Below are 23,404 nucleotides of genomic sequence, written 5' to 3' on the forward strand. Positions count from 1 at the left end.
CATTTCAAACCCCTGCTAAACCAGCCTCCGACAAGTCATCGGTTTATTTACCAGCCAGACAGGTATAACATGTTCACAAACAGGAGCGCAATTATATTACACGCCAGAGCCTGGAGCAAAATAGATATGAGTATTTTTCCACAAAGAATAATCAAGTTAACGTGAAAGCTAACTACGCAATCCTCACTGCTATCTGTGGTTCACTTTTTTTAAAGTATATTGTAGCCGCAGTTCATGTATTGCATAATATATAATACTGGATAAAGGGTAATCATTCACCTGAGGATCAATGTGTTGTTTCTAATGATTATGACTATTCCCTTAAAGTACTGCAACTGTTTTTAACTTTAATGGTGCTTTATTCGCTTCTGGTACACACAAGAAGGTAGTAAATCACACCCATCCATCTTCTTGGCTTTCCTCATTGGGGGGCTAGGAATGTGAAACTTAATTTCTAGAGATCTATGCAAGTGTTGACATTATCCGAGGATCACTTTTACACAATGCCACTGTTGAGCAACTTTTAAAACATACCCAGGAGCTACTGATGTGGTTCTTGGGAGACACTTTGATACATTGGTGACCCTGATTTAAAGTTGTCAATGAGTCAGAAGCTGGTGTACCCAGGAGAAAAAAACGTAAACACAAAACAGGGAGGCCGCAACTAAGATTTGTCCCTGAACCTTAAAACTGTAAGGCAGATGTGGTAACTAATAAACCACCAGATAAACTCAATCCATATGATATCCTATTCAAAGTGGTGATAAACAATAAATGATTAAACAATCATTGTAAAAATAAAAATGCTCAAGTCATAGAACGAGCCTTTGCTTGTATTCAACACTGGAAAGCCAAAATGAATATATTTTGTAAATTTGACACACCACAGAGAAAATTGTTGCCAACCTTACTACAATTGAATCAATAAAAAAACCACAGCAAGTAAATGAGCCTTTAAAATTGTATAACTAACTGACTAACTAACAGCGGGAGAGTCGTCACTTTTCGTTGCTTGGGAATGGACGCTTGTGCGTCAGTAAATTGCGCAAAGACTCCAGCACACCTGTCATATTTCAGGGAATATGACTATGGCGTGAACCGTGGATCGCGTGAACAAAATTTCACCATAACAAATACGTGACTTGACTAATTCGGGACATTACCGCACCTTTTCTCTTTATCACTTCACTATCTGAAAAGCACAAAGCAAAGAAAAATATTACATAATATCATATATAATATCAAAGTCAAAGTCTGCTTTATTGTCAATCCCTTCATATGTCAAGACACACAAAGAAAGCGAAATTCCGTTTCCTCTATCCCACGGTGACGAGACATAGTACACGATAGACATACAAGTAGACGACACAAAATAAAAACAAGAAGGCACAAACAATAAATAATAAATAATAAATAAATAATATGAGTGATGAATAAATAATAAACAAATGACACAATAAATAAGAGGAGCAAAACTGAGCCAGTGTGATGTACCGAAGTCAAATTTCCTGTTTGGCACGCTCAAACATGGCGAATAAAAACTCTTGAATCTTGAATGAATGAATGATTCCCACTTTAAAGGAATAAAGTGGGAATTCTCATTTTCTGACTTTATTCTCAGAATTCTGACTTTAAAATATGATAATTCCCACTTTAAAGGAATAAAGTGGGAATTCTCATTTTCTGACTTTATTCTCAGAATTCTGACTTTAAAATGATAATTCCCACTTTAAAGGAATAAAGTGGGAATTCTCATTTTCTGACTTTATTCTCAGAATTCTGACTTTAAAGTGAGAATTCCCACTTTAAAGTCAGAATTCTGAGAATAAAGTCAGAATTCCCACTAAAGTCAGAATTCTGATAATAGTCAGAATCCTGAATTTAAAGTATAGTTCACGAATAATAAACAAACAAAAAAACATTTGTTCTTATGCTAGCTTTATTCAGAGAGCATGCTAAGTACATTGGAAGTAAGGACTGCTACACCCCTTCAGTCACGTCATTGGTATGGCCCACTTCTTTTGACGTCATATCTACTGACTTGATAAATATCCAAGCAGGGCGCCATAGGGATTACTTAGACTGCGAGGATCTGTCTAGAAAACGAGGGCGACCCACCGTCGTCAGAATTGCCAGTCCAAACACACTCCCTTTGTTGATATTTCCGCTGTTACACCCTCTTTGGTCTCTTCACAATCATTAGTCGTGAACAATGATGAACGGCCAGATGAATGGTTTTCACAACTCTGTCATTGACGAGGACTGCTTCTTGTTCACCTCGGAATCTGTCGGAGAAGGGCATCCCGGTAAGTACACGCTGACCTTCTAGCCCACTTTTACGTAATTAGCCTGCGGAATGCTAACTGTAATACAGAATCACCGTTTAAGTACAAAGGTCGCGTAGCATATTCGTGTCTCAATGTAAGCTGAGGAAATAAGGGGCCGGCCGGCCGGCGCTTTAGGCACATGCGCCAAAGCTATTTTGCTAATCGTGGCTCCGATAGCACTTTGGATTTGTTGCGTCCAAACATGAATTTTCAGTGCAGATTGCGGCATTTCCAAATGTTTATGTATTCCGAGTCTTTTGTTATAATCAATTTTTGTTCGAGATGAGGTTGAGTAATCACTATGCCTGTCTGTGAGATAAGCAGCTAACAACATGCGAAGGATAAGGAGTTTTATTGCTTTAGTGAATGAGTCACTTCATTAAAGGACATTGTTTTTGCATAGCGCCACTTTAAAGGCAGAATTACACGAGAAATTTGATATAGATCAAGTCTAGAATAATGCTGGCATTAAGTCGAGAACAACGCAGGCTCCTCGCACATCTAAGATGCCAACCGAGCACAGCGTGAACTTGCACGAAGCCAAGAAGAGAAAAGTCCATTTCAGGAAGAAACCTCGAACAGAGCCGAGACTCTGGGGCCGTGGCGTGCCTTTTCGGGTTGCCTTCCCGTTACCTGTTAGCTGTGGGCCCCCACCACATGTGCACATGTTTGAAATGGCGGCTCTTGCGCTTGCTGGGCCACTCCCACCGAGCACGTGGGCTGCACTCTGCAATGGTCCTGTGTTTCGCTGCAACCTTGTAATTGATGGTGTTTTCAGACAAAATCTGCGATCAAATCAGTGATGCGGTCCTTGACGCTCACCTCAAGCAAGATCCAGATGCCAAAGTTGCCTGTGGTAAGTCCATAATAACGTGTAGCACATGTTCCTTTCGATTACATCGTTCTAACAGCGGATGTGTGTTTCAACAGAGACGGTTACCAAGACGGGTATGGTCCTGTTGGCAGGTGAAGTGACCTCACGAGCTACAGTGGATTACCAGAGAATCGTACGGGACACTATTCGCCAGATTGGCTATGACGACTCTGCTAAAGGTGTTTGACTGTTTCTGAGTGACCGTTTTCTTTTTGTTGGGGGAGGCGCCACTATTCCGGAACAGCTCACAAATTGATGCATTTTAATAAATAGTAGATGACATCATCTCAATGTTGTGTTCTTTGTGTGCAGGCTTTGACTACAAGACCTGCAATGTCCTTGTGGCCTTGGAGCAGCAGTCTCCTGACATTGCTCAGGGTGTCCACGTTGACCGCAATGAAGAAGACGTTGGAGCTGGCGACCAGGTCAGCTTTCCACTCATGGTCTTGTTCAGAGTTCTGTTGTCCTAAAATGATACTTGAACATGACAGAGTGTTGTCTCCCCACTTTGAAGGGCTTGATGTTTGGATATGCCACAGACGAGACAAAGGAGTGCATGCCCCTCACAATTGTGCTCGCTCACAAACTCAATGCCAAGATAGCTGAGCTTCGACGTAACGGCACTCTGCCGTGGCTCCGACCTGACTCAAAGACACAGGTAGTGATCTGTTCCATATGTCTAGCGCAGAAATGGCAAAACTTTACCCTAAGGACCATGCACAGGAAAATGGAAGGAAGAGGAGGCGGCCACAGATGCACCTTACATCACTTTGAACCACTTTAGTGACTTAGAACATCATATTAATTTTATCGGTAACAGAAGTTACTTGTGCTATAAAGACGGTGTCTGTTAGATTCAGATGGGTAACGATGAATCAACAACAAATCCCTTTCTAAATTAATTGACAATGATTTTTGATAACCGATTTCCTTTTTAATTTCAGTTTGTCAGCAGTTACTAGTGAAGTGAAATGATTTCAAATTGTTAGCACAGAAAATATAAATGAAGGTCCCGTTTTTGAGTAAAGTAATGGATGTTAAAAGTTTTTTAATTGATTTAATGGATTCTTCAAATCTTTACTTGCAGCACTAGAAGATTCTATGGTAGTTTAACATTCATTCTCTTTTCCTGCCTCTCAGGTTACCGTGCAGTATCGTCAGGACTGCGGCGCCATGCTTCCGGTGCGTGTCCACACTATTGTCATCTCCGTTCAGCATGATGAGGAGATTGGCCTTGAGGAGATGAGAGATGCCCTCAAGGAAAAAGTCATCAAGTCTGTGGTTCCGTGTAATTATTTGGATGATGATACCATCTACCACCTTCAGCCTAGTGGCAGATTTGTCATTGGCGGGCCTCAGGTAGGACTGCAGAATTCCAATGCATCCTGACTTGACTGTTGTTCACCCATCAACGCGTCGTTGCTGCATTTTCACAGGGCGACGCCGGACTGACGGGGCGCAAGATAATTGTCGACACCTACGGCGGCTGGGGGGCCCACGGAGGCGGAGCTTTTTCTGGCAAAGATTACACCAAAGTGGACCGCTCTGCTGCGTACGCCGCGCGTTGGGTTGCCAAGTCGCTGGTGAATGCTGAGCTCTGCAGGAGAGTGCTGGTTCAGGTCAGTTAGCTGCTAGACTGTAGCCACTTTGAGACTGTGGAAGTTTCTGTCACCTTCCACGTTTAAGTGGTCTTGCTCATGTCTCTTGTATGCTGCGTTAGGTGTCCTATGCTATAGGAGTTGCCCACCCCCTTTCAATTTCCATCTTCCACTATGGGACCTCCAGCAAGAGTGAACGGGAGCTGCTGGACATTGTCAAGAAGAACTTTGACCTTCGTCCCGGAGTCATTGTCAGGTAATGTGTGAGTCAAGCCACCAGATGTTCCCTCGCATCGGAGTTTCTTTTCTTTTCTTTGTATGAGAGCTATGCTCTCGGCTTCATGTAGTTACATAGGAATTTAGTCGACCGCGGTCTTAGCTCAAGAGTTGCATGGTGAGAACTCAGAATTAGTTTTGGGAAGTTGGAAGTTACCACGTTGCAGGGAGGAAACGATGGTAGGTGCGGTAAGTCATGAATCTTATTTTCTCCCACAATTTTCACAAACGAGGTACAAAATGACTCTCGACCTTCACTGAGTTTGGCTTGTGTGAAGTTGAATGTGTGTGGTAGCTGCTAAACCTGTTGATTATGTATTTTAGGGATCTGGATCTGAAGAAACCCTTGTATCAGAGGACGGCTGCCTATGGCCACTTTGGCCGTGACTCCTTCCCATGGGAGGTTCCCAAAAAGCTCAAATACTAAATCTGTTAAGCTTTTCGCCCCCAGGCTTGTTGGTGTATACTACAGAGAAGCCTCCAAGATTCAGGGGGTGAAATGCCACTGTCTCTCGCTCTCCCTCCCTCCCCATCTTTCTCTAAAACGAGTCATCATTTACCGCATGGCTATATGTCCTCTGTTTTTGCATTATTCATAAAATCATTCTTTTTTTTTTTCCTCTATTCTATTTTTTTTTCTTTTACTTTGTGGTTCCAAGAATATGTCCATATTCTTTTTGCTCGTTACTGTGCTAGAGCCTGATCTGCTGAAGTCCTCATCTTTTTAACATCGGTCTAGTCTAGTTGAGTTGTTGGTTTGGGAAGTCTTGGTGTCATTTCTGTAGTTGGCCTTCACTCACTGGTGCTACTGCAAGAGGAGCCAGAATGACCTGCAAGGTAAATCTTCATCTCGTCGTTTTGGAAGGTCCTCTGATCTTACTGAGCAACATTCCTCCTCGGTCAGTCTGGTACAAATATTCCATCACCTGATGGTCTTGATATTTCTTTTGCTAGCATTGTTCATTTACTTAATTGAGGATGCTAGAGTGGCACAATGAAATGGAATTGATTGAAAGGTTGTCGCTGTTCACGTATAAAAAAAAAAAAAAATTGCTATGCATTGCATGCCGAAGAGCTGCCGATTGTCGCGCCTTCAAGCTCTTCTATGAAATGAATGGCCCACATGCCACTGCAGACCTTTGCTGTTTTCTGACGTCGTACAGAAAAGTCAGAGGCTGCTATGTCGCTGCTCTGGTCTGCAGAGGTGTTGGATGAACATAGCGATGAAACATTTGGATTCAGTTTTTTCAGGTCTTTTTTTTTTTTAAGTGGGGGGGTGGGGTGACACATCTAACGATTAAGCCCCATCGACTCATCAGGTGTATTTATGGCAAGTGTACTTTCAGAGAAACCTGGCTTCCCATCTATATCCTGGTGAAGTTTGTTAGACTTATTGGATATCCAATGTCAATACTATTTATTTGTTCTCTGGAGCTCAGCGTGGATACAGAGAAGCTGAGCTTTCAGATGGCAGCTTTAAAACACTTGGTTACTGAATCTAGAATTCCTTTTGACTTGATCATTTGTTGAGGCTCCAGAGTGTTGTACAGAAAAGCTTTGGGTTGCCTCTCCAAATAGCAAATGTTTTTATATCTGGACCGCACAAATACTTTTTTTTTTTTTTAAAGATACGCTGACTTTTTTTTTTTTTTTAATATAAACTGAAACCATCTGCAAGTCTTTGGCTCTCACAAATCCTCATCAGTGCGATGGCAACAGTTGGTTGGTGTAGTACAGAGAAACCAACCTTGTTTACATGGCCATCCAAAGTAGTGTTCTTATTGCAGGTCATTTATTGTTGGCTACAGTAAGTGTAAACGTGCCTTTTCTAGTTCTTTCCCTTTGCTTTTCTTCCACACTCCTGACACAAATTGTGCTTCTGTTAAGAATATGTAGCTCTTTCTTGTAATGTGTTTCATGTTTAGATTGAGCACTTTCCTCGTGCTCTAATAAACAAGTTCCTTGCAATCTGCAATGTCTCATCAATTAATTTTGAATGTACACATTTGTTGTACTTTACACACAAATTCTTCATGGCCTCTAAGATTATATTTAATTGTTCACGTACAAAACTATCCCTGGTGTCACTTGAACATTAGCTGTCAAACTTCAAATGATAATTTATTGTCCAGTTATTTATGTATGGTAAGTATATGTATCATCTTGTTGAGAAACTTGTAGGATTGAGAATGAACATTGAAGAAAGGAAAAATACTTTTTTTTTAAATTAGTAAGCAGAAACTGAACAAATAACAAAAAAACATGAAAGGGTTGTTTTGCTTAAAGCCCTTCACGCTTTATTTGTCAGGTCCACCTACTTGTGTATTTGTCGTTATTCAGTGACTTCCTCTAATTCCAACTGGAATGAGAATGTTTCTACGTGGAGATCCTTCCCTGGGGACACATTTAATCTGTGAACAAAGAAATACACAACAGCCCCAGTTTCACATGGTCTTGTGGTCACGAAAGTTGTTAGGGAGAAACTGGGCAACAGCTGTTGTTTGGGTCAACTATTTTCTCTTTCTTAGCCTGAGAACAGCTTGGATTTAGTTTCTTTCTTTAGACTTGGTCATGGAGCATTTGGACAAAGATGTTGCCTGCTTTGGAATATCTTTGCCAACATGTTTTTCCCCCAGGCCGCATAATTAAAACTAATAAATGGCAAAAGGATCAAACAGCACATGTTTTATCACAATTATGAAACCTGTCTAATTTTCAATGCAGAGTGGAATGAAGTCAAAAACTACTGTACTCACACTAGTTTGAACATCAATAAGAACAACTTCACACTAAAAGTTTTAATCTTTAGCTAAACAGTCCCCTGGGAAGCAAATAATGAAACCTAAAACACAGTAAACATAAGTTAACTGAGTAAATGTGACTTTGCATGCTTTGCACACCTGCAACGCTGAAGCAGGTTTGCAGACTTGACAGCATTGAAGCAGACATTTGAGCCTGTTGGCCTTATATTTTAATGTCATTGATCAACATTTATATCATGTCACGAACAGATGGCTTTGCATATAAAGTGGGATCACTACTGCAACAGTATATCAGGCTACAGTATATTTGCGGACAAGTTACATCATCACATTCTGACTTCCTTCCTTAGTGTAAATACAGTGGCTTTGCATTTCCACTACTGCAATGGCTCACTCAAACGTCTATTTTTAACCAGTCGCAACCAGTGTGGGGTTGCAATGTTGCAGCCTTGAATGGGAAACTCCACTCGAACTTTTATGAATAAAGCACAAGGATCGAGGAGATTGCTCGTTCAGACATGTTCTGAATAATACTTTCCTCTTGAAGCAGCTTTTAGTTTTAATGCCTTCCTGGCAGTGTCAAACCATTATTATTATCTTTGTTGTTTTTTTGTTTTTTTTATAAATGTTTTTCAGGGTTTTTTTCCAAGTCCGGGGCCTATGGCCGAGGGCCTTCCTGCTGTCATAGAGAACCAAAGAGCTACAATTGCCATCGAAAGCCCTCATGGGACTGCTGGGTCACTCGCAGCATGATCAGCACCATGCAGCGACATAAGTGCACACTCGGGCCAAATATTTTCTCGAGGTCAGTGACATTTACCGCAGGCTTAAGGTTGACAGCTGATGTAATATTTTTTCATAGCGTGATATCTTGTGAAAGAGTGAGATCCAACGCGCATGCATATATGTATTTGATCACTCCAGGTATCCTAGTAACATTTAGGACGTTTTGCACCACCCAAAACAAATTATTCCAGAATTTATTTTAGAATAAAAAAGATCTGCTGGCACGTAAAGTTCAGATGCTTTTAGTGATAATGTTTTACAGAATAAATGGACAATTGTATCGTGTCCATTCTATTATATAATACACTATTACTTTGCATAATATTTTACTGGTCTACAATGTGAATTGCATTACAATTCTACTTTGTTCAAAAGCAGGTTAATAAAATGTGTGAGAGAAAATGCGATGAATAAGCAGCAGTTGCATGTTACAACAATACTTAGTGCCCTGACAAGAATCGACAAGCTTCTACTTTATATAATGCCAATGTGAGGGAGAACCTCATATGTGATTGGGTTCCTTTCATCCAATTGCTGCGGCCAGCATGAATGGTGGCAAGCTCGAGGAGGCTCCATGGGAATGCATTAGTCAGTTGCTGGCCAAGTCACATGCTGGTTGAGAAGTGTAACTCAAGAAGAGGTGTGTCTCTTTCCCACCAATAGTGGAGCACATCTGGATCCTCCTTGAGAAAGTTTTGCGTAACATTCTTGAAGCTTGGCAAACCACAAGGCCTAACAAGACCAGCCCTCATAGTTTTGTCAGTTCACTTCAGAGCAAATGTCAGGTTTATTGTTCATGCCCGTCACAAAATTGCATGCAATGTTACTTCTGGGACAGCTCAACATTCTTAAGTCTTACTATAGGCAGGTTGGGACCTGTGCTTTAGGGAACTTAAAGTAAGCAACTAAAGCAAGTTTGAAACTAAGATAAGTTTGAAACAACTGACAGGTTCGGACTTGTAAAGTTATTCCAATGATGAGAAATGCCTGAGCTATGTAAAGTGAAATGACACAGCAGCATCCAAATCTGATCACAATTAAGAACAACTCAGAAGGTAAAACTGTGGCAAACAGCAGTTTGCTTAGGGACGGATTACAGCTACTTTGATTTAAGAACACGGCGAAACAATATTTATTAAAAAGCATCGTGGGTGCTTCTGGGTCATTTTAAAACATTTGACAACTCCTGTGCAGGAACATTGACTTATTTCGCCACCTGCTGGAGAAAACCCGTAATGACATGTCTATCAGTTGTTACCGTTATCAAAGAACACTTGAAACAGAATTGATGGTTGGAAAAGAAATGTTTGCATGCCATTTATTGGTAGTTTGCCATGTAGAAACAAAATACCTTGTAATGCTATTTACTCTAAAACTTGCAGTATGATACATTTAGAGCAAAATAAAATTTGTGGGTGAAAAAAGCTGTCCATAAAAATACATTACAACTATAAATAGTTAAATAAATAGTTAAAATAGTTATATGGTAAAGGCTAAAATTCACACACTGTGGTGCTACCACTTTCAGCACTTTATTCAAACCTGAAAGGCTAACAATTACAGAGGAAATGTTCTCTTTTCTTTTTTTTTTTGTCATTGAGACATGTACCAGTAACATGCACAACACTCTCCAGTGAAATGCAGCTACGAGTGCTCTCGACTGTACGTCCTTCTTTTTGAAACCCAACAGGAATGCGGATCGGATATCTGCTCGCCGACTTGACACAATCCTCCATGTCTTTCACGCCAGCTCTGTCTGCAGCTTTCCTGCTAACCAGGATGATGACGTTGCAGGGGGGTCTTTGCCTGTTGCAAACTACGCTCTTGCATTGCTCCCTCAGCGTTTATCTCTTCTTTTGTCCATTTCCTTTCGAATGCGAACCTCCAGGACCGCCCTCATGGTCGAATCCAGGGCGTTCTTTCCAGCAACACGTTCTACCACTCTCGCTGGTTTATCATCCTAAGGGAACAGAGAAACAGATTAATATGCCATGAAAAATGAGCGTGTACACAATTAGCACAGTGGACGGTTCAGCCACCTTGTGCACAAGGAAGGATGTGACAGTCCCTGAGTCCGCCTGATAGTCAAGCCAAAAGAGTTCAGTTCCCTGCATCTCTGTCTCAGTACTTGAGCCACTCTCATTCCACTCTTCGGCCTCCGTGCTCGCCTGAGGTTCAGATTCATCTAGAACATTAGAAGTTGTGACTTTCCCTTGACCTAGATGAGCATCTAAAAAAAACTCAAATATGAAAATGACTTACGTCTTTGTCTGGGATGGTAAACCTGAATGTCAGGGCGCCTAGGTCGTTGAGGAGTTGTGGTGTGTCTTCGTCGTTGAGATTCTTTGGCTAACTTTACCTCTTTGTCGTAGTCGTCTCTTGGAGGAAAAGACAGCCAAGAATAGTCACAGATTGTCCTGCCGCTCGATTTCAAAAGCACTTGTTCTTATTTGGGTCACGGGTGAGTAAAGAGCTTGAGGGTTCTCCCTGGAAGGACCGCCAGTCAATCGCCGGGCACATGCACACAAACACAGCATTAAATTTTGTTCGTGCACCAATTGAATACTTCTTTAGCATAACGTGCTACGTCCCCTCTCAAAAACATGCCACTACTGCTTGTTTGTGTGATATCGAACCAAAAACTACGACCCAAGCAATGTGCGTCCTTGTATTTAGCTGTATATAAGACATAATTAAGTAGGAATGACTACCCTGAGGATTTGTATTACTCTATTCGTTTGTTGAGACTCTCCGCGAATGAATGAATGAGGACCATTATCGAATTTGCTAACATTGTAGCCGCTAACGTTAGCTCAGCCGTAGCCACCTGGCAATCTGGTTCCTGCGGATATGGTGCAGGAAGCCGTGGCTCATGTCCAAACGCCCCCCGCGTTTGTACTTCAGGTCGTCCGCTTCTTCGTCTCTAAAAATGTCCATTTCATCAGACATGGTCCACGAACGTGGCAGTATGTTGACGCCAATAGCGCAAAAAGACAAAAAGCTACATGGATAACTGCTAGTAAGTGGATGACAGACTAAGCACTTCCGGGGTCAATATTTTTTTTAAATAATAATAATAATAAAAAAAAAAACTTCTTTAGAGTGTTTTATTAATTAAAATTAAACCGGTCTCGTAATAAGTGTAATGTCACTTGTTTTACAAAATAATATACTTTCTATCAGTGCGTATTTATGTAAACTCTTGTTTAGATTTTGTGGCTACTGTCCGTCGCGTTGAGTGACGTAGCACGGCGGGCTCCGACGCATATCGTGTTCGACCGATTGGTTTGTGTGAAACAAAGTTTATGGTGGTAAATTCGCTCTGTTTGGACCAATAACTTATATTATGATAACTGCAATGGATACTCTGAAGCGAGAAAGAGAAGATGATCTGGACGATGAAGACAACGAGGAAGGTGGGGGAAAACAAATTACAACATTCATTCTGGCTGTAGATTAGCTCGTGGCTAACGTCAAAATATATTCCAAATCGCGGTAGTTTTAATAGGGTTTACCCAGGCCCACATCATGTAAGCAAATATTTTTAAACAAGAAAAGCACAAAATAATTTACAAAAATCGTCTCCTATCTAGTATCTGATGGTCTTGCTGATTAGCATGCTTGGGTAGCCAGTTAGAAGCGTGAGATGAATGAAACATTTCACTACCTTTGCTTCACTTCATGTCTTAGTGCCAGTCAAAAAAGGACGCGGTCGTGTTCCAGAGGACCGAAGAAGCCGTCACTGTCCGTATCTTGACACCATAAACAGGCAAGATGCATTCAGTCATACGCAAACCTCAGTGCCATCATGTACCCTAGCTCAGCTCATCATTTTCTGCCTTTGTCCTTCAGGAGTGTGCTGGACTTTGACTTTGAGAAGCTCTGCTCCATCTCCCTGTCACACATCAATGTGTACGCCTGCCTCATATGTGGCAAGTACTTTCAAGGTAATGTGCATTGTTTCAATGAAACATCGCTTTCTCGTTTTTAAGAGGTATTTACATGCTACTTGCCTCCCTTGTAGGTCGAGGTTTGAAATCCCATGCGTACACCCATAGTGTCCAGTTCACCCACCATGTGTTCCTCAACCTGCACACACTCAAGTTTTATTGTCTGCCTGACAACTATGAGATCATTGACTCATCACTGGAAGACATTACGGTGAGTTGCTCACTAAGGACCAAGAATAACATCCATCCATGTTTTAGAGCTGACTTTGGATAAGAGGCCAAGTCTAGTCAAATTAAGTTTTGCTGATGTCCAGCTCGACCCTGCGCCCATCAGGTTTTCCTTTCTCCCACAGATATGGGCCATGGTTAACAATGGTGTTAGCGCACGAAAACATGATTTTTTTTCGGACTAATTGATTCAAATTGCAAATATCAATTCACACCAGTGAATGTCTAGCAAAAACTAAATTTTGGCTAGGGATTTTTTTTTTACAAGATTTGCAGCTTATGGGTGAGCATTTACTTCTGTGATTCTGCATCAGCATTTGTTTGCCACTATTTTTGCTTCCACAGTATGTTCTGAAACCAACATTCACCAAGCAGCATATTTCGGGTTTGGACAAGCAGGGAAAACTTTACAGAGCCTACGACGGAACGACTTACCTGCCAGGCATTGTTGGCCTCAACAACATTAAAGCCAATGACTATGCCAATGTGGTCTTACAGGTATTAATATGTCTTCATTCTATGGCACACCGATTCCTGAGAGGCCGCAATTGTACTTAACTGCTTTGTATCTTCAAGGCCTTTTCCAATGTCCCGCCATTGAGGAACTACTTTCTTGAGGAGGAAAACTATCGAGGGATCCGCAGACCCCCGGGGGACATCATGTTCCTCCTGGTGCAGCGTTTTGGTGAGCTGATGCGCAAACTTTGGAATCCGAGAAACTTCAAGGCCCACGTGTCTCCTCATGAGATGCTCCAGGCCGTTGTGCTGTGCAGCAAGAAGAACTTCCAAATCACCAAGCAAGGTCGGAATTTGGTGCTTTCAGTTGGGAACAATAGTGATGGAATGACTTGCCTTTCTATGGAGTTGACTGTAAGCCTGTGATGTGTGCTCTGTAGGAGATGCTGTGGACTTCATGACATGGTTTTTGAATGCGCTGCATGGCGCTCTCGGAGGGACAAAGAAGAAGCCAAGTGAGTGGGAAGGAAAACACAAGTGCTATTTTATTGTCATGTTTTAAAATCATCAATGAAATCAACTCATCAATCAAATCATGTTTTTGTGCCATCTAGCAATCCTAACAAAAGCGTTCCAAGGCTCAATGCGGATCTTCTCAAAGAAGCTGCCACACCCAGATCTGGTCAGTCAAGTACACAATTGACCCAAAATAATGCTTGTCACTCACTCTTTAATGCTCTCGAGCCACATTTAGTTTTTAAAATGGACGAATGGGGTAGGTCATAATTAATGAGGTAAGTAAATCTGAAATTTGTGTATGGAAAATAGTTTAAATAAATCATCATATTTATAAAATATTTAACTATAATTGCCTTAACAAATCTGAATAAATGTATGTATATAAAATATACATATGTATTTTTCACCATACCTTATATTTTTCTAATTTACAATGAATCAACAGAAACTATTTTAAAGAGGTAAATGAATACTTTAATATTCGCCTGACTGAAAATAATTAATAAACGCATATGAAAAAAGTCAACTGATTATAGGGATTGGTGGGCCTGATTTAAAGAACAGAGCAGGCCATACTTTGCCCACCAGTCATTTAACCATCCAAACAAGGGAAACGTGGAAATGCAAAGAGTCACACAAGCTTTCCCTTGAAACTTATGAAGGACTGTTAGGGGCTGTAATGTCCGACACTCCACTTGACCATTTATACTGCATTTTCACTTGTTTAATATTTCCAGACACCAGAGGAAAAGGAGGCGCTGCTCCTATCCGGCGAGTACCAGGAGCAGATGTCGGAGTCCACATTCTTGTTCTTGACCCTTGACCTCCCAACTGCCCCCTTATACAAGGATGAGAAGGAGCAGCTTATCATCCCACAAGTCCCTCTCTTCAACATCCTGGGCAAGTTCAATGGCAGCACCGAGAAGGTAATGATTCATCTGTAGAGATTGTGTGATAGGACAAAAAGTCATTGCCAAAAAGAGATTTGACTCTAAAGGGGTCCAATCCTCAAAAACACAACTTCCCTTGTACAGTAGTTGTGCGTGTTGTATTTTTATTTTTTTGCAGTTAAGATATTTGCATAGTGTCACGTTGTGAATAGGAACTCGTGACTCGTGTTGAAATTGTTTGCTAATGCTCAATCGGTATTCAAAAAGCAGCCCCTTGTCTGGTGTGTCTCCAGGAGTACAAAACATACAAGGAGAACTTCCTGAAAAGGTTCCAGTTGACCAAACTGCCACCGTACCTCATCTTTTGCATCAAAAGGTTCACAAAGAATAACTTCTTTGTGGAAAAGAACCCCACCATCGTCAACTTCCCTATCACGTAAGCGTTGCGCTAAGACAAAGGAGTTTAGTCAAAGAATCGGATACAACCATCACCAAATGTGGGCCGTCCTTATTGAACCGAGTGCTATCAAATGTGATCAAGTGTTGTGTCGTCTTTATCAGGAATGTAGATCTTCGTGAGTACTTGACAGAAGAAGCCCAAGTCACGGAGAAGAACACAACATATGACCTTGTCGCTAATGTGGTGCATGATGGTAAACCAACTGAAGGAGCCTACAGGATTCATGTCCTGCATCACGTAGGTGCAGCCTGAAGATGTACACTGCTTTGAAAACATATTCACACTCTTGGAACTTCATACTCTGATAGCATTAAATACCATTCAGTGCCATCAGTTAAGTTCAGAAGTCACCTAATTAGTAGGGACAGGGAAGCTTGAGTTGAGTAGAGTTGATTGGAAGATGGGAGTTGAATCCCGGAAGAAAATCTGACAAAGTTCAAGGGGTATGAATACTTTTTCAAGGCACTCATTGTACAATACTGAGGGTATGAATCTGTGTGTTGACTCGGTTCTGCTGACCAAACATTGGTTCTATCAGGGAACTGGAAAGTGGTATGAGATGCAGGATCTGCAGGTGATCGACATCCTGCCCCAGATGATCACGCTATCTGAGGCCTATATCCAGGTGAGCTGTCTGTCTTGTTGCTGAAGTGGTGTCATTTATCACAGTTATCCATTTGTTGCAGTCATTTTGATTTTTATTTCATGAGTGCTGAGTCAAGCATTGTCAGTCATGTTAACAGTGAAAGCGTATATATTTTTCAACAAATGCAATTGTGCACAATAGATCAAAAATTGTGCGTGTGAAAGTCTCATTATTACTTGTCGGAAATTCAAATAATGTCCAGTGGAACCTATCAAGTTGACTTCAAATTCATTTGCATTTTACACTTCTGTACAAACAATTACAATTGTTCAATTGGGAGATCCCTGAGGCACACTGCATCTATGGTGCAAATGACCTTTGTAGTCAGTTCTATCATTAAAGACTATTTTAGTTTAGCTCTTGTACGAGTTTAAAATGGTAACACCGAGAATCTTTTGAAATAACTAGAGCTTGGAAGTTAACCAGCATTCCAGAATTTATGTTTGTGGCTACACTGGATAAACAAATCAAGTTATTTATTTGCAGTAGTATTCGGTCATCAAATGATTATAGATTCCATTTTCATCTCTTGTAGATTTGGAAGAGACAGGAGAGTGATAAGGACACGAACAACCACACTGCTGCGTAGTGGGAAAAAGAAGCCTAAGACAGAAACACATTTTTTTCCACGACCCAAAAATCAAAATCACGTATGTATTTTTTCCGCTGTTTGTGTTTTTATGTTGTTTCTAAATAAACATTCTTTTGCCCTTCCGAGCAAGAACAAATATAGCTCTTCACTTTGCCTTTCAACCTAAAGACATTTAATATCATCCACAAATCAATCATTTCCATATTCATTAATCAAACACAACTGAACAAATGCTGGTTGCAATTGAATTCTAAGTGTTAGTTATTTGTTTTCATGCAGACAAATAAGGAAGGTAAAAAAATTGACAAAAAAAAAGGCAAGAGTGTGTGGTTGTGTGTAAACTTGCATGTATTTGATTACAAGCTATTCACTTCTTCCACACATGCTTCTCACAGAAGGCCGTGTTCTGAAAGAACAAATACATCATCGGCATTAAAAAGGTGACAAATGTAAATATATGCTCACAGGTGGCTAAACAAACAAATTATTGTATGTAATTTAGCTTTGGGTAAATGGGTTAGATAGATGTGGAGTCATGCTGGCAACAAACAACAAATTCAACTCTCGCCCTGCACTTTGTGCTTGTTGTTTCTGGTTAATAAGTGAGCAAGGTGTGTGACTATAACTTACGCCACACTTCTGAGCTGTGTTTGTGTCTTTGCACCAGTAGCTCGGCCCCCATGTGCAGGGATTGCTCCCCACCAGCTCCGACTTTGTAGTACACAGATCGACTCTCTGAAGGACAGACAAAAGAAAAGTAATTCTAATCTGCGCTTGTAAAGTTTTTGCATCAGAACTAACTCATCAATACAAATGTAACATCAGTCCAGTGAAGTGGTTTGCCTTCTGTACTTACTTTACAAATGTCTTCATGATCCACCTGCTTTTCCAACACCTGCTGCAGTCTAGCACCATACATTTTGGTGAATGACTCGCACTGAAAACACAATAGCTCATTGCTTATTGATGTATCATGGCTGTTGAGGTAAGACAAGCTTTGATACCTACAGGCAGTTTTGAGTCTTCAATTGATAGAACAGCTATTTTAAGGGGAGTGTGGAAGCTAGTCAGAGACATTGCCCACCTAAGAACATTCAAACCCATGCCAAACAGATTTGAAAGACTTTAGCTAGGAGTCACACCTTGGGGATAGCATTTGGGTGTTGACCACACACAGAGTGCAGGAAAGAGGACATCTGAGGCTTTGTGGCATTGACACCCAGTTGAAGCCGGCTCAGCGCAGCCAGTGTACGGCATGAATTGCAGTCCGTAGGGGCGGGCACCTCTAGAAAGTTATCAAAGGAATTGTAACTTAATTAGAAAGTTGGCGATATCATCAATGAAGCTGCTACTAACCTGTGCCAGTTGAGTCTCTGAACAAACAGACGTGCAGCAGTGTACATATGGTGTGAGGGGCAGCTGACGACAACAGGAACTCTACAATCTGTACGCCATATTTGCCAACAAAGTCGTCACATTTGTCCTTGTAGCTCTTAGGGAGGAGATCGCAGACTTCGTCCATGATCTTCATCAACGCATCCTGCAAGAAGAAAATGGGTGACAGGCAATAGGTACAATGAAGAATGACAGCAAAAATAGCTACACAAACAGACCTCAGTCATGTTTTGAGGCAAAAGAGTCTCCAGTTTCTTGATGATGAGCAAGCACAGGGTGCAAGCCGGGTTGAACTGCTCCTGAATGAAAAGGAATACATGGAAGTTGCCACAAAATTTAGGACCATGTGCACAATGTTATGCGATGCAATGCTGCTCTTACAAAATAATACGATTATCTTTGATTAACCAAAAGAGTTAAAAGATTAAGTGATCGATAAAGTAAAATGACATGCCAGGGTCTGTCTGTCTGTCTGCCCGCCTACCCGTCCATTCATCTTCTATAGCACTTAACTCACTGGCTTTCCCAGCGGATCCGTTCTCACATTTGTACATAGTTTCTCATTAGATTTCGCAAGTGGTTATCCTGTTTGATATACAGAATAGTTCCCTTCTGTGACATCATACATACATGCGTGTCGGTGAGCGCAGGGACATCTTCCCCATTGTCATCGTGGGGAAGTGTCATCTCTTCCTCATCCCTGTGGGCAGCACACAGTCCAAAAGCCGAGCAGGTTGCTTCCCCATCCTAGAAAAGGCAAACACATCATTGTAGAACTGACGTCAAACTGTTCAAATTCAGAACACTTCCCTCAAGAGTGGACAACTCATACCCCGTGACCAAATGGTTGCAACAGGATTTTGGATAAATTCATCTTCAACTGAAAGTCACATTCCAATGCCCGTTTGTCTGGGAGGTGCTGGCAGAGTGCATGCAGGGCTTGGTATACATGCTCCTGCAAAAGCACAGACCGTAACGCAATTAGCACTCAAGCAACAATCCTTGGAATGTGTGCAAAGTAATTGGTAGACAAAGGCACATTTTGAAAGAGTCACATTTCTTTTGAAAGACAAACGCTAATGACCATCACCTTACTGTCTTTGCTGGGAATCACGTTGGCAGAGAGCTGGATAATCTGGCTGCATTCTGAGCAGATGCCCTTCTTCCAAGGAGATGGCACAAACAATAATCATCACAAATGTCCAAATGTGTTTGAAGGCACGATGAGAACATTTGTCATGAACAAAATAGTTAAGATCATTTACTTAAATAGCAATTTCAAAACGGCTTTCGCCATAACAAAGTGCTTTACAAAAACATAAAATAAGAATACCTTTTATTATTTTAAGTCTTACCAGAGAAGTGTCTTTAATGGATGCCACAGGGTCTTTGATGAACATAGAGTCTCCTTAGAATACCAAGACACAAAAAATATAGGTTGAAAATTTTATCAAATGAAAATACAAAATGACACGGATGATAAATGTAATCTCATATATTCAGCATTCCCACGACAGTAAATAAACCGCACCCCATTGTGTACAGAATAATACCTAATAGTGCTCGTCAGGGAAATGTGAGGCGATGTCGATGCAAACATTAAAATGTCCATCTTTTATCTTACCGGGGCAGAGAAACGCCGTTACGACCACTAGGAGAAACCCAAAAGACGACATCATGTAGGAGCAGGACAGAAACAGCACTGACCAGATGATATGTATTTATTTGACTGACGAAAAAAAAAATCTGTCTGACGCTCCGGAAGTTCTCCCAATATGGATGTAAACTTGTACGTCACATACCATCTGAGAAGCACTAATTCTTAACAAATTTAAATTCCCACATTATACATAGTAAGATTGTATTTGATCCTCGGAGGCCTTGTCAAAATGGCAAGTGAGTAGAAAAAACATAGACCCTGCTGTCACACGTTAACACATCCGCCATGTTGGATGTGGTAGCGCACTAATAAACCACAACATGCGCCATACCTAATTTTCAAACTACTGAAGAGGGAGCACCAGCAATGTGTACATACTCTTATTAGTTTATACAAACTTATATACTTTATCACATCTAATCAATGTGTAAACATTCTTATTCATTTATACAAACATAGTTGCTCAATCAGAGCACAGACACAGCATACGGAGTTTTGTAAATTTCCAGTGCAGAAATCCCTCGTTTTTCGCTTGGGTCACGTTCCAAAAAGAACCCTTGATAAGTGAAATCCGTGAAGTAGAAACCATACCGTTTTTTTCCATGTATAATGCGCAAAATTTTTATTTTACCATTATTGTACAGGTATAACATTGAAACCATAGGACAAAACAGGCCCAGCCATTTGCTTAACAAAGTAAACACTTTCTTCCAGATAACTACCGTAAAATAATAATTTTAATCATCAGTACGTACTATATAGTGCGCCTCTGCGGCCTGACTCTGCTTTGTAGTGTCTTTTTCATCTGAAGCCATAACACAATGCACTGTGAAAAAAATCTGTGAAGCAGTGAGGCCGTGAAAAGTGAACCGTGATATAGCGAAGGATGACTGTACACATAAGGCACAGCTCAGTAACCCCATATAAAAAGGGACTTTTTTTTAAGTGATCACTAGATAGCAGCAGAGAGAATAAATTCCCTGGTAGTGTAAGTATTTGGTAACACCTGGTAGGCCTACGTGACAAACGTGACACGGAAGTAAAACAAAAACTGCCACTGATTTAATACATACCAATTATTAATTGTAAATATACATACCCCATAAAATATGACTGGTGCTTGTTAGAACATTTGGCTTAAGACAGAATGTGTTCATTTATACCCCACACTGCAGCATCACTGTACATGATTCAACTGTCCAGAGGTTAACTCACCCCTCAGTGAGTTGTTGGTTGCCATGGCCACCTTACTAAAAACACTCTGGCTACATCCTTGAACAATGGATTGGTTGCCAGACAAAAAAAAAAGCAGGGAACATTCAAACAAACGCTTGCTCACTCATTATGGCACACCTCTACAGAGCCATCAAACACACAATCATTGTGTTCTCGCTCTAAAATGCAAATGATGTAATTGAATAATTAGCGCAACAATTAAATAGCCAGCCTCTTGTATTTGTTTACAGATGCAACACATTGTCATGAACAAGAGCCTGACCAATTTATCTGTGAGTTGAAAATGATTCAGATTACAACACATCACTGTTACTTTAACTGGGACTTTAACTTTAACTTAACTTTAACTTTAACTTAAACTGCTCATTAAATAACTGATGTAATATTTTTATATTATATTTAGAATATATATTTTTCTGTTACACACTGGCAAAGTACAGTACAGGACAAGTACAATTGAGAGAAAACACAAAACAAACAAAAACATTTCCCTTAAAAATAACATTTCACGTTGTAAAACAGTATAACGCACTGTCAGAGAGCATTGTATATATTTTCCCACTTTTTCTTTAAAGACTGTAGCGTGTTAATGTTCTTTGTGATAATACTCCGAGATTATTATGTGGTTTAATGTTTCTGAATTTAACATCTTCATGAAATGCACGGTAGGCCGATCGAGCACTCCAAATTGCCCGTAGGTGTGAGTGTGAACGGTTGTCCGACTATGTGTGCCCTGCGATTGGCTGGCGACCAGTTCAGGGTTCACCCGCCTTCGCCCGCGACCCTCATGAGTGTAAATGGTTCGGAGGATGAATGAATGAATGAATGTCTGAATGCGAAAATCTGGCATCTTTGTTAACATACAAAAATGATTTTTAACTCGGAATGAATATCAATGCTGCTACGCTTAAAGTTAAAGCCCTTGCAAAAAAATTAAGGTGTGACTTTGAGATCACTGCATGCGGAAACAGCACACAAGCAGAATTCCCCGCCTTGCACTAATTGTAAAATGAAAGTCTATTCTTGACACACAATGGAAATGTCATACATGAAAAATCCCAAGAAGTTATTTACCTGTATGGCTACTTGACGTAAATGAATGAAATCCTTGCTTTATTCGGAAGTTTTCTTTGCTCAGCTTTAAAGAAACGTACGTAATGGAAGAAACCAAGTGACTTTTTTAGTTTGTCGGCTGCAAACGTGGCATGTACGGTACTGTCCAACTTATTTATGAATGGAAATAGAAACCATTTATCACGATACAAACCTTTATAACCAGGTCATATAATATACATATAATTCACTACTTGTCCTGCAATATGAAAAAAAAATGTGGCTGGAATGGAAAGTTTTTTGCATTTGTTTTGTAATTCATTTGGCTCTAATGAAACAGCAGTTGGACAATGTCAAGTATGTGGCCAAACTCCATCCTCACCCTGTTTGTCTCAATATTTTCCAGGTGAACATCACATGCTAAAAATGTAATCACTTTCTAAAACCACCTCTATTGCTCCAGTCGGTAATAAACACTTCATTTGACTCACAACTATTCCACAGCGTCTTCATGTGTACATTACAAAAACCTTCAGGAAGATTACTTTACTGTTACTTGATACAGTTTTAACACGAGTGCAAAATGTGTCGTAAGTGTTTGTCATCAGTAATCTACTTTATGTTTGTTTGTTCATCCAGTTTCAACTGTTTAATATTTTGGGTTTAATTGTAGCAAATATTGTAATTTGTTATACTTGAATTGTAACAGTAATCAGTTTTGTGTTGATGGGAGGTCAGCACAAAATTGATTGCTGTTGGACTCACATTATTGGACAAGACAATAAAAGGAAGCAGTTGGAAATGTAAAATACAAGAAAGATGATAATTTAATCGACTTACCAAACTGGATTTTACTTTGATTACTTCCGTGTACAAAAAGTGAAAAGGTGCAATGTGTTGCAAGCACTCATTAAACTGGTTGAACTCTGCTTTAAGGTTAGGTTACTAATAAATTCTTTATTCCACAAAGATGTCTTCGAAAGCGACAGAAATAAGACTGGGAGAAAGAAAAAATAAACAACCAAAAAAAAACGGCCACCTGTTTGGCACGTTCAACTGGTAAATAGGTTAATTGGTTAGTGGCATGATTGGGTAAAGAGGTGCCACCCTGAAAGGCGTGGTTGTCCACAAACAAGGATGGAGCGATGCTCACCATTTTGTGAACAGCTGTATAAGAAAATAGTCCAACAGTTTACGCAGAATGTTTCTGTATGTACAATTGCAAGAAATTTAGATATTCCATCTCTGCAATAATACCTGTATATAATAATAATAATAATAATAATAATAATAATAATAATAATAATAATAATAATAATAATAATAATAATAATAATAATAATAATAATAATAATAATAATAATAAAAGTAATAATAATATCAGAAAAGAAGATTGAGAGAATCTGGAGCTATCCCTGCATGTACGTGGCAAGACCAAAAATCAACATTGAATGCTTGTAACCTTTGATCCCTCAGTATTAAAAAGTAGTATCAATGTGAGAAGAATACTGCCACATGATTGAAGAACACATTGTCAATTAACAAGGGTCATTATTTTATTTTCAAATGGAGGTTTAAACTTCACATTTGTTCTTGGAAATTATGGACATCATGTTATAACAACTTGGCTTCAGAATAAAAGAGTTCTAGTACTAGACTGACCTGCCTGCAGTCCAGACCTGCCTCCCATTGAAAA

General features: G+C 40.2%; 4 protein-coding genes across 7 annotated transcripts; 2 read left to right on the plus strand and 2 right to left on the minus strand.

The window, feature by feature from the left end:
- The first annotated feature begins 2,056 nt into the window (after positions 1 to 2,056).
- On the plus strand, positions 2,057 to 7,050 carry mat2ab (methionine adenosyltransferase 2Ab). The gene is made up of 9 exons (XM_061278640.1): positions 2,057 to 2,306; positions 3,106 to 3,183; positions 3,258 to 3,380; positions 3,514 to 3,626; positions 3,716 to 3,859; positions 4,342 to 4,560; positions 4,638 to 4,820; positions 4,922 to 5,055; positions 5,400 to 7,050. Exons 1-9 carry the CDS (start codon positions 2,213 to 2,215, stop codon positions 5,500 to 5,502), a joined length of 1,191 nt encoding a protein of 396 aa, XP_061134624.1. The 5' UTR covers positions 2,057 to 2,212; the 3' UTR covers positions 5,503 to 7,050.
- Positions 7,051 to 9,908: 2,858 nt separating this feature from the next.
- lg5h2orf68 (linkage group 5 C2orf68 homolog) lies at positions 9,909 to 11,662 on the minus strand. The gene is made up of 4 exons (XM_061279589.1): positions 11,451 to 11,662; positions 10,886 to 11,001; positions 10,663 to 10,808; positions 9,909 to 10,583 (listed from the first exon to the last, which is right to left on the minus strand). Exons 1-4 carry the CDS (start codon positions 11,570 to 11,572, stop codon positions 10,461 to 10,463), a joined length of 507 nt encoding a protein of 168 aa, XP_061135573.1. The 5' UTR covers positions 11,573 to 11,662; the 3' UTR covers positions 9,909 to 10,460.
- Positions 11,663 to 11,848: 186 nt separating this feature from the next.
- usp39 (ubiquitin specific peptidase 39) lies at positions 11,849 to 16,500 on the plus strand. Its single transcript, XM_061278662.1, has 13 exons — positions 11,849 to 12,039; positions 12,314 to 12,392; positions 12,476 to 12,570; positions 12,648 to 12,784; positions 13,147 to 13,299; positions 13,378 to 13,603; positions 13,698 to 13,772; positions 13,872 to 13,939; positions 14,514 to 14,702; positions 14,960 to 15,102; positions 15,228 to 15,363; positions 15,665 to 15,751; positions 16,308 to 16,500. The coding sequence occupies exons 1-13, from the start codon at positions 11,970 to 11,972 to the stop codon at positions 16,359 to 16,361; spliced, it is 1,512 nt and encodes a 503-aa protein (XP_061134646.1). The 5' UTR covers positions 11,849 to 11,969; the 3' UTR covers positions 16,362 to 16,500.
- sftpbb (surfactant protein Bb) lies at positions 15,803 to 22,743 on the minus strand. 4 transcript variants are annotated; one of them, XM_061278666.1, is made up of 11 exons: positions 22,549 to 22,743; positions 19,115 to 19,167; positions 18,850 to 18,918; positions 18,592 to 18,714; positions 18,390 to 18,506; positions 17,978 to 18,058; positions 17,721 to 17,904; positions 17,507 to 17,649; positions 17,221 to 17,301; positions 16,995 to 17,099; positions 15,803 to 16,770 (listed from the first exon to the last, which is right to left on the minus strand). In XM_061278666.1, the coding sequence occupies exons 2-11, from the start codon at positions 19,157 to 19,159 to the stop codon at positions 16,732 to 16,734; spliced, it is 987 nt and encodes a 328-aa protein (XP_061134650.1). In that variant the 5' UTR covers positions 19,160 to 19,167; positions 22,549 to 22,743; the 3' UTR covers positions 15,803 to 16,731. The 4 variants fall into 4 exon arrangements, with proteins under 4 accessions (XP_061134650.1, XP_061134649.1, XP_061134648.1 ...); XM_061278665.1 differs by having other exon boundaries at positions 18,850 to 18,921; positions 22,549 to 22,740; XM_061278664.1 differs by lacking the exon at positions 22,549 to 22,743 and adding an exon at positions 19,384 to 19,645.
- Positions 22,744 to 23,404: the final 661 nt, after the last annotated feature.

Source organism: Syngnathus typhle, linkage group LG5 (genome assembly GCF_033458585.1).
Source record: "Syngnathus typhle isolate RoL2023-S1 ecotype Sweden linkage group LG5, RoL_Styp_1.0, whole genome shotgun sequence".
In the NCBI taxonomy this organism is placed as follows: Eukaryota; Metazoa; Chordata; class Actinopteri; order Syngnathiformes; family Syngnathidae; genus Syngnathus; species Syngnathus typhle.